Source organism: Muntiacus reevesi, chromosome 3 (assembly GCF_963930625.1).
Source record: "Muntiacus reevesi chromosome 3, mMunRee1.1, whole genome shotgun sequence".
Taxonomy (NCBI): domain Eukaryota; kingdom Metazoa; phylum Chordata; class Mammalia; order Artiodactyla; family Cervidae; genus Muntiacus; species Muntiacus reevesi.
In genome coordinates, this window is record NC_089251.1 from 13,319,591 (window position 1) to 13,330,569 (window position 10,979).

General features: G+C 47.9%; 1 protein-coding gene across 2 annotated transcripts in view; it reads right to left on the reverse strand.

Moving 5' to 3' along the window:
- The window catches only part of MORN5 (MORN repeat containing 5), a 34,782-nt gene extending 23,819 nt beyond the window's left edge, over window positions 1-10,963 (reverse strand). The window contains exons 1-4 of one of the 2 annotated variants that reach the window (XM_065927181.1): window positions 10,917-10,963; window positions 7,545-7,692; window positions 5,761-5,872; window positions 2,001-2,132 (exon numbers count right to left, since the gene is read on the reverse strand). In XM_065927181.1, coding sequence (XP_065783253.1) covers window positions 2,001-2,132; window positions 5,761-5,872; window positions 7,545-7,692; window positions 10,917-10,963 — 439 coding nt within the window. Of the gene's footprint in view, window positions 1-2,000; window positions 2,133-5,760; window positions 5,873-7,544; window positions 7,693-10,916 lie in introns of those variants that run through there. The other variant, XM_065927182.1, reaches the window with a different exon arrangement.
- Window positions 10,964-10,979: the final 16 nt, after the last annotated feature.

A 10,979-nucleotide genomic window follows, 5' to 3' on the forward strand; every position in this document is an offset into this window, starting at 1 on the left:
ACCAGGCTCCTCCATCCATGGAATTTTCCAGGCAAGAGTACTGGAGTGGGTTGCCATTTCCTTCTCCAGGGGATCTTTCCAACCCAGGGATCAAACCCAGGTCTCCTGCATTGCAGGCAGACACTTTACTGTCTGAGCCAACAGGGAAGTCCAAGGGTCTGGAAGGACAACTACAGAGTGTACCAGCATATTACAGGTCCCGAGAAGCCCTTCAGTAAGTACAACTGTTGAGTTCTACTTAACCCAGCATCTCCTTATTTGATTTCATCAAGAAACTTCAGGGGAGCCTATTAACATGCAGCAGAATTAGTGTTCTACACAGTACACTCATCCCCTGGAGGAAGAAATGGCAACCCACTCCAGTATTCTTGCTAGAAAATCCCATCAACAGAGGAGACTGGTGGGCTACAGTCCACGGGGTCACAAAGAGTCGGACATGGCTGAGCATGCATGCATGCATGCACATAATACACTCTGTTCATGGAAGATGGAAGTCAGTAGAGAAAAGTGCCAGGGACTTGGAGTGCAAGCATTTGCCATGGTCCCCAAGAGCACCCAGTGGGTGAGGGGTATCTTGGCTCCAGGATTCAGCCACAACATCAGCTGACAATTCCCTTTGTACTTATTTCAGCACTGCAAAGTAAATTTCTTATTGTCATTGAATTGTTGTTGTTCAGCTGCTAAATTGTGTCCAACTCTTTGTGACCCCATGGACTGCAGCACTCCAGGCTTCCCTGTCCTTCACTATCTCCCAGAGTTTTCTCAACCCCATCTCCATTGAGTTGGTGATGCCATCTAACCATTTCACTGAATTACTGAATAAACTTCCCTGTGGGAAGTGGAGACCTTCATCAGCCAACCCAGGCCTTCTGGTCTACCTGGCAGTTTCTTTCACATTACACAGTAGGTTTCTTGACCAGGGTATTTACAGGAACCATCAACCCCTTAAAACTATATGCAAAATGGTGTGTATGTGTGTGTGTACACATGTATATTTGTGTGTGTGCATATGTGGGCACTTTTCTAGGGGGAGGGTTCATAGATTTTGTTATTCCTAGTGGAACTGTGATTCTAGAAAAGAGAAAGGTTAGGAATCATGGTGTTAAAGGAAAACATTCTCATTCTTATTTGTACACTGATATCCTGCAAGTTTGGTCACTGTAAGTCAGTCCTTCTCAGTCTGATCAGCTTGTGTTCACTCACCAAACCGAGGTTCTGGATCCTCCAAGGCACTCCCCTGCTTGAGGAACAGGCTTCTTGGACCACATGGCATCACTCACTTTCCAGGCCTGTACCTGTGCTGCTCCTCTGGCTGGAAACCCTCTCCCCACACCTTGGGGTCAACGCCCCAACATTTTTGGATCTCAAGCTGGCTGTTTCTTTCTTGAATCCTTCTCAGGATGTCTGGTTCTGGATTAGGTACCACTTATTTGTGCTCCCACAGCATCACTTCCATATCTCTGGCACCCCACCCCCTTCTTTTCTACCCTTACCCTTCATCGAGGGCCACTTTTCCCCATTCATTGTGCTTATTCCATGATGCAATTAACTGTTTATAGTACTTGTCTGCTCTTTGCCAAATAAAGAGTTGAACACAACTGGGCAACTGAACAACAGTAAGAAGCTCCATGAGAAAGGGGTTTGTGACTAGTTTTGCCCTGTTTTGGTGCCCAGACTAAGCAGAGTGTCTAGCATACAGCAGGCACTCATTAGCTGCAGGGAAACATGTAAAGATGGGTACTTGAATCCATTCAGTGCTACACTTATGTGTTGTCACAGTGAGATCTCTAACATCCTCTGCCCCACTCTACGACTAGGTATAGACTTGTCAGCCATGAGAATTCCGAAGAGTGAAACTCTCACACGATCAGGTTTTGTCTTTCATCGGCAAAAGCTTCTTTCCCACTAACTGCATGTATAGGTATGTGCACACGTGTGCACAGACCTATGTATGATGAGAGAGGAGAAAACATATGCCACAGGGTTTGGAATAAACATACCTGCATTTCTCAGAAAGCGATAATTATAGTCCTTGACTATCCTCGTGTTTGGGTTATAGAAGCCGTCTCCGCAGTCGTAACAGCCTGGAGGGATCTTTCTAGGTGGGTCCATATTGGTGAGTTGAGAGATACCTTGAAAGGATATCAGGAGGTGGGATGAATTAGGAGACTGGGATTGATATATATATGTGTGTGTGTGTGTGTGTGTGTGTGTGTGTATACATATTACTATATATACACCCTACTGTATATAAAACTCTAGCCCTATAAATTAAGCTGCTAACATCAGGGGAGAAGAGGACCCGGGCATTGGGGACACTGGAACTACCAGGAGGAAAAGAAGTCAGGGCATCTTTATGGGCATGCCTCCTGCGTGTCATCTCTCTTGGAAGCTGAAGCCTGAGAAAAGGGGATAAGGTTGGAAGAAGGAACTTCCTGGTTTCCTCTCATTTGTGGTCTCCGTAACTCCCTGTTCTCTGGACTGAGGGGGATGCTCCGAGCACAGCGCCATTCTCACGGCTCAGGGTCCCGCCCAGAGCTGTGCTTAGGTTGGTTAACCATGATGAGTTGGGATACTATGGGTTGAGTGTTACACTCCACGTGAACACTTCACAGCCATTCTTTCCCTGAAGCCTCCTGCCAAAACCCATCTCATAGATGCCCAGAGAGGTGAAGGGTAGCCTTAACCCTCCCCACTGCCAACAAAGCGTGCCCCCGAGGCTTAGAGGGGGCCTCCAGAGAGGTATGCAGAGTGACTTCGGAAGGAAGCGGGTACTTAGACAAAGCTTCTTTGCTGGGGCCGCTGAAGGAGAAGGCGAGGCTGCGGGAAATCTGTGCACTGCCTCGAGACAGAGGCTCGGTTTAGCAAAACCTGTGCTGTGTGAGTGCTGAGGGCCCAAAGCCAGGAGCTCTTGGCCTTCAGGTTTCAGTTGGGGTGAAGAGCCTGTGACCAAGTCATCACTACCCCACGAGGAGTCATTTACAAGGTTCTTCAGTGGCATCAGGCAGGCAGCTCTCTGAAGGCGCAGGCTGTGTCCTCATAGCTCCAGTTGCCCCAGGATCCAGCCGGTGGCGGCCACAGGGCGTGTGCTCAGGAAACGTCTGTGGAGGTCATTGCTTACCTGCCCTAAGCGCACCCCATCAGCTCCCACTGCGATGTCAGTACTCTTATTCCTGTCTGGTAATAACTCTTCATTGAGCACCTACTATACGCCAGACAATGTGCTCGGACACTAGGAACACAGCGCCTTTGCCTTCCAGGAGCTCACAGCCAGCTCGGGAAGACAGACACCTGTGACAGAGCTCAGGGAAGGGATCATGGCTGCTCTGTGATTCGTCACGGGGAGGCCTTACCTGGTCTGGGAATTCAAGGAAGAGCCCCAAGAAAGGCGCATTAAGCTCAGACCTGAAGGATGGGAAGGAGGTATCTGGGTGAAGCGAGAGGGTTAGAGCTTTCCAGGCAGGAGGGGGACTGGCAGGGAAGAGCATGGTCTCTTTGAGGAACAGAGAGCAAGCATCACCAGTGAGGGAGCAGAGAGAACATTCGAGAAGGGCAGCGAGCGAGGGGTGAGGCTGGGGACCTCACGGGACCGGGAGAACGCTGGTTGTTTTAAAAGCATGGAGCCTCATCTTCGGGATAGTGAGGAGGCACTAGAAGCTGTGTGGGGGAGGGGGGCAGGTGGCCATCAGATCCATGGTTTTCAGAGATGGAAGTGAGCACAGAGGGGAGAATGGCCCAGAGGGGGTCCAGTGTGGATCTCAAGAGTTCAGGTAAAGAAGGGGAGAGGGTGAAGGTCTGGAATAGTGCAGAGAGATAGGATGGCCACCTGACGTGAATAGCCGACTCACTGGAAAAGACCCTGATGCTGGGAAAGATTGAGGACAGGCGGAGAAGGGGGCAACAGAGGATGAGATGGTTGGGTGGCATCACCAGCTCAATGGACGTGAGTTTGAACAAACTCCGGGAGTTGGTGATGGACAGTGAAGCCTAATGTGCTGCAGTCCATGGGGTTGCAAAGAGTCAGACGTGACTTAGCAACTGACCAATAACAACAAAAGAGGATGAAGAAGCTCAGCTTGGCCCATGGAGATGCTCGGTAAGTATCTGTTTAATGAACAAATGAATGGATATATTTTAGAGGCAGAATCCATAGGACCAGGTGATGGATTGCACACTTATGGAGGAAGGAGGAGTCAGGATTAGGCTTATGTGGGGGTGGGGGTGGGGTGGGAGTGATGGTCTCCAGGGCAGCAGTCCTGGGGGTCAGTGGGCTGCTGGGCAGGGTAATGAACTCAGTGCAGACAAGTTGAGAGATGACCCAATGGAGGTGTTGGGGAAACAGGATGCAGGAATCTGAGACTCACGGATTTTGATTTCAATTAAATGAAGGCAAAAGGAGAAGAGGACAACAGAGGATGGGATGGTTGGATGGCATCACCAACTCAGTGGACACGAGTCTGAGCAAACTCAGGGAGACAATGAGGGACAGGGAGGCCTGGCGTGCTGCTATCCATGGGACCACGAAGAGTCGGACATGACTGAGCAACTGAAAAACAATAAATGAAGGCTTAAACATGAATCAACTTGTAGGCAGAAGATTCAGAATGAAAACAGAATAGGGCCTAAGCCAGAGAGCCGTGGTAAACCCCAGAATTAATAACGGGGGAGGGGGAGTTGGCAAAGGAGACGGAATAGGAAGAAAGTGGGAGGGTGAGGTGTCAAGAAAGCCGAGAGAGAGGAGGCGGCTCACCTGGTCACAAAGCCAGGGTCTGCACTTAGGGTGTCTGGACCCCAATCCCAAGTGCTTTCTGGGGGTTTCTGTCCTTGGGGACGTTGAGCTCCCCAGGCTCACCCAGCTATTGAGGGGAATGCCGGGACTCCAACCCCGATCTTCCAGCTCTCTGCTCTGTCAGTGCCACCATACTACCTCTAAGTCAGGATTTTTTTTTTTTTTTTTTTTTTACAGTTTACAAGTCACTTCCCGGTATTTGGCTATATTGTCTGGGCTGTGCCTAAATCTTGCCTCTTGAGGTTCAGCTGGCCTCACATGACTCTCAGAAACACAGAGGACCCCTGAAGCTGCCACTCTCTGGACACAGACTCTAGGCCCCAGTGTCCCCTTCTGTGATGGAACTCGGTTTTTCCAGGGAGGCAATGTGATGTAGGGACCTCAGAGAGGAAGCCATGGGCTCCGATGGGAGCTCTGCCACTTGAAACATGCTTGAGCTCCATGGCCTCAGCTCCTTCCTCTGTGACATGGGACTAGGAAGCTGACATGGCAGGGTCACCTGGGGGTTCAGTGTGACAGAGAGGACAGAAAGCCTCACCCGGCCCCCGGTACACAGAGCACACGATCCATCACTGCATCCACGTCACTGTTGCAGCTGATCTGATGAATAACGGCAGCTGAGGTGTCCCACGCACCTACTGTGCGTGCAAGACACTGCTGCAAACACTTTACACGTGTGATCTTATTTCTAAGACTTGTAAGGTCAGTGAAGCTATTGTCCCATTTTACAGGGGGAGAAACTGAGGCTCAGAGAGGTGAATGCCCTGCCCTTGTTCCCTGGCTGGTACAGGGGATCTGAGATTTGAGGACTGGTCTTTCTGGCTCTAGAACTTGGTCACATCCTGTGGTCCTGCTCCTCTCTCCTCTCATTTGGGGCGGGTTACTTCAAAGGGACTCAACCCACTTCTTTAGATCCATCTTTCACCTCCCTCTCCGTCTGAGTGTGAAGGGAAGCAAGGATGCCTGGGTACCTGCAGGCTTCAAGCCGTGGCAGATCTCGGTGTAAAACCTCCGATCGTAGCTGTCACAGTAATGCCAGTTCTCAGCGTCATACTGCAGCCCGTCTGAGAAGGTGTACGTGCCCTGAAGATGAGGTGCACACACGTGGGTCTGAGGAAGCCACAGCCCACTTGCCAAGAAGGATGGAAGTCAAGGGAAGGGGTGGTGTTTTCATTGAAGTGATCACTATCACAGCTACTCAAAGCCGTGGTGATTGGGAGGCATGATTGTAAGTCCTGAGTTGTGTGTCTGGTTCACTGTGTGACCTTGGGCAGATGACCTCCCCTTGGTGGCCCTCGGTTTCCTCCTCCATCCAGTTGGAAAATCATGCTGTATGCTTAACAGAACTGATTCAATGAGATTCAGTGAGATAGTGCATGAAGAGCATTTAGCGTAGGGCTGGCATATAGTAAACACTCAATAAATGTTAGTATTATTCTTTTATTATTATCATGGCTAGAAAGGTCAGGGCCCTCAGTCATGGCTCTTTGTCCAAACATGTACATTCATCTTTTGCTGCCTTAGTGCTAAAGGAAGCCTCAGGATGTACACATTGCATTGGCTTGGGCATCAGGAAACATGGGTGGAAATTCCAATACTATTAATTCACAGGGTGACCTTGGGTAAGTCACATCCCTTTCCTGGGGCTTAGATTCTCCAAGCTGAAAAGCAAGGAGTGTTTCTTAACCTTTTTTTAGGTTATGAGACAGCCCCTGTACCCACCCATAATGAAACCCATGAAAGTTATAGATCCTTTCTCTGGGGAAATTTGAGTCCCATATGCACAGAGGTTTTTGTATATAAATCAGGGGATTTCACTGACACCCTGAATTCTATTTGTGGCCCACAAATCCCAGGCTAAGAACTCTTGAGTTAGATGACTAATAAGTCATCTGATTGTAATGGTGGAGTTAGCACTTACTGAGTGCTGGGTTCTTACTGTGTGCCAGGTACTGAGTAGAGTGCTCACACACACTGCCTCATTTATTCTCATAACCAGCCTAAGGAGAAGCCTCATACTCTTGTGGCTGGCAGACTTGCGGTCCCCCAAAGGTGTCCACGTCTAATCATTGAGCCTATGAATGTTAACCTTACATGGCAAAAGAGACTCTGCAGGTGGGATTAAGTTAAGGATCTTGAAGTGGGGAGATTATCCTGGATTATCTATATGGGTCCAGTGTAATCATAGGGGTTCTCTTAAGAGGGAGGCAAGAGGGTCAGAGTGATAGAAGATGAGACGATGACAAAAGCAGAGGGAGAGGAGATGTGATGACGGAAGTGAAGGTCAGAGGGATGCATGGCCATGAGCCAAGGAATGCACGCAGCTTCCATGAGCTGGAAAAGTCAAGGAAATGGTTCCTCCCACATAGCCTCCAGAAGGAAGGCAGCACTGCTGGCCTGTTTTAGACTTCTGATGTCCAGAACTAAAAGATAACAAGTTTCTGCCATTTGAAGGCACTGAGTTGACAGTAATTTGTTACAGAGGCAATATGATACTAAGACAACTATTGTCCCCAGTGTACAGATAAGAAACAGGAGTCTCAGAAAGGGTAGGTCATGGGCCCAAGGTCACACAGTTGGTTGCATAAGAGGATTCAGACTCATTACGGCTTCTCCAGGGGCCTTCTGGATAGAGAGGGAGAAGATTCCAGAGCCCTGGAGATCAAGAGGCGGGAGAGGAGGGCAGCAGAGGGGAGGGCAGGGTGCCCGTCGGGGGCTCTTCCCGTCTGAGGCTTTCCCCTCCCCACCTGATTACCTTTACAACCAACCCTTTCTCCCAAACCGCATCAAATCGGCTCCCATTGGGGAAGTACAAGGTTCCTTGGCCATGAAACATGCCATCCTTCATTTCCCCAATATATTTTGTTTCAGTTGGGAGGATGTATTCAGCATCACCCTCCATCCTGTAAGGACAAAAAGAAGTCACTGAACCCTCATGGCAACTGGAGGATCAGAGGCAGGGGTGCAGGAGAGCCAGCACCTCAGGGTCCCCAGATGTTATTGTCCCTGCACCATTCTGTTCAGAAACAAAAATGCTCCCCTTAGAGCTCAAAAGTAAGAGGGGCTGTGTGTTGAAGGGAATGCAAGATTTGGTCTGTTTGTTTTCCCTTGCTCTCAAGTAGGGGCTGTCCTGGAGTTCATGCTGCCCATGGAAGACCCCCTCTGGAGGCCCAGAGAGGGGAACAATGGGCTCAAAGCCACACAGCAAGCACTGTGAAGCAGAGACAGGGACCAGACTTTCTGGGAGCTGATTCCGGGTCTTCTCCACTCCCTACAACCAGCCCACCCCTGCCCACTGCACCCCCAAGTAGGAAACCGGGGCAAGTATGCACCTGAGGAAGCAAGAATCTGACTCTCATTTCATCATATGCTAGATGTACCATCTTGGAGACTTTCCTAAACCTCTGTTTTCCTTCCTTCCTTTATTCCAACAAATATTTATAGAACATCTGCTATATGCCAGGCGCCTTGCTAAGTCTACTCTATTGGATACAATACTATAGACACAACAGTGATCGAGGTAGATGCAATCCTTGTCCTTGAGGAGCTCACAGTCTAGTGAGGGACACAGCTGAACAATTACACAATGCGTGATAAGTGCCCTGCAAGGGAAGATAGGCCCCTATGGGAGCAAGGGGCAGGGTACCGCCTGGACCACTTGCTTCATAGGGGAAATGGCTGACATTAATGCCCAAGACGAGCCCAGATACTAATAAGAGTTTTCCTAGTAAAGGGCCTGATATATAGTGAGAGCTTAAGAAACAAGCTGTCATTCATTCGTGCCTTCTTTGTTTTTCCCCACTGGCTGGAAATCATCTTTCCTAACTCTAAACTTATTTTTGGTTTTGTTTGTACCTCTGTTGGATGCCTAGCACTTTCTTCCTTGTATCATAATTGTATATTTCATCTCTCCTATGTAATCAAGCCTCTTGAGAGGAAGACCTTGGTATTCTTAGCTTCTAGAAACATGTTTCTTGTTAAACAGGTGCTACTAAGTAAAGAATGAAGGAAACAGAAGAACTAGTGAACTTACTGAGTGGATGACAGAACTTACCACTGCACACAGGCCCCAAACAGGAGAGCACTATGGTTAAGCACAGCTTCTGAGCCAGGGAGACCTGGAGTCCAGGCCTGGCTCCACCTCTCTATGCCTTGTATGACCTCTACCTCTCTAAGCCTGAGTTTCTCATCTGTAGAATAGGGATAATGACATTTCTGAAAATTTATTGCACTAATGGCTATGAAACTATAGCAGAAGAGCTTAAAAACTAATTTGCTTTTATTTTGCTGCAAGACATAGGAGGAGAGAGAACTCGTCTTCATATCTCTACCTCTTTGCTTAAGATTATATCTGTTACTTCTAAACACAGTCTCCATCTAAACCCATCTCTGAAATTTGGCATCTCCCCTCCTTTTTTTTTTTAAATGTAACTTAGATGTATTCTTCATCGACAGATATCTCCAGCCCATCCCAAACAGAATTCATCCTCTCCTCCCCCAGAGCAGCTCCTCCTCAGTGTTCTCAATCTCCAGGCTCAAAGCCTGGAGCTGGGCTCTGGGCTGGACTGAAAGCATTCTCTGAATGGGACCAGGAGCCAATCAGTTGCCAGGTCCTGGCAATGAAACCCCCAAACTTCTATAGTTTTTTTTCTCTCCCACAGCCCTATTGCTTCTGCCTTGGCCCAGGGTCCTGCTGCCTTTTACTGGTACAACAGCAATGGGCTCTGATCTGCTCTCCCTACCTCCACTCTCCCTCACTCCCTCCCTCTTCCTTTTCTCCCCCCTCTTCCTCCTCCCCTTCCATTTTTCTTTTATCATTCAAGGCAAAAAGTCTTAGAATTCCCTAGCAGTCCAGTGGTTAGGATTCTGAACTCTCACTCCTGAGGGCCCAGGATCAATCTCTGGTTGGGGAACTAAGATCCCACAAGCCATGTGGCATAGCCAAAAAAAAAAAAAAAAAAAAGCTAATAAGCCTTCATCTTAAATTCAAAGTAAATTTAAAAGAACAAAAAGAGCTCCTTTATAATAAAGATATCAATCCTTAACAAGGGTATGATGACCATATGTCAAATATTATTCACTCACTCATTCATTCTCTTATTCATTCACGTGGCTAACATTTACTGAGTGCCTACCAGACATATGCACTATGAGGAGGGAAACAGAGATGAAATAAATTAGACTTCCTAATGTCCAGCACTACCAAGTGTCTACCCATGGCTCGTCCCACCCACAGAATTGTACAGAGTATTCAAATCTCTCTACACCAGAACACAGACTCCACCCTGTCCAGCTTGCGTTCCCACTCTCCCCTAGACACATCCTACACTCCAGCCAAACTGAACTGCTTGCTCTCTCCTTCATATGTAAGCCCTCTGAGCTATTGCTCATGCTGTTCACTCTGCCTGAAAACATTCTTCATTTTGCATCTCCACCCAACTAGATCCTACCCAACCTTCAGGGCCCATTTCAAATATTATCTCCTCCATGAAGCCTTCTAGGATTGTTTCAACTAGATGCATCCTCTGCAGGGGCTCAACAGCAAGACTCTATAATAGAAAGAACATGGGCTCTGGAGGCAGACCAAGTTTTCATCTCTACTCTGTCAAATGCCAGCTAGGTGACTTGGGGCATGTTATGGAACTACTTTGTACCTCACTTTTTCAATCTGGATAATGGGGTATGGTTGCTGTGAGGAGGGAAGATTCATGCAAAGGCACCATCTGAAATTATCTTCTCTGTTTGTTGGCAATATGCTAACTAGATGATAAGCTGCATGAGAGCAAGGATCTTGACAGTTTTTATATTCTTATCTTATTTATATTCTTATCTCTGTACCTAATACTGGCAGATAGCAGACACACACATATATATGGAATGGATGTATCTCAGCTCTGCTGTTAATTAGAATACGCGCCCTTGAACAAATTACTTCACTTCTCGGGATCTCATTTACCTGAACTGTAAAATGGGAATACACATTCCTATCTAAAAGAATTTTCCTTAAGTTTAAAAGGGAAAAAATTTGAGAAAGTGTCTGATACAAAACTCTGCAGGGACAAAAAGACCGCCGTCTTTTTCCAGTCACGGATGTTCAAAGGCGTAGTGAATTAAACGAACCCCTTACCTGCCATCTACAAATTCCCCAACATATTGGCTCCCTGTGTACTCCATGGCGCCTGCCTCTAGC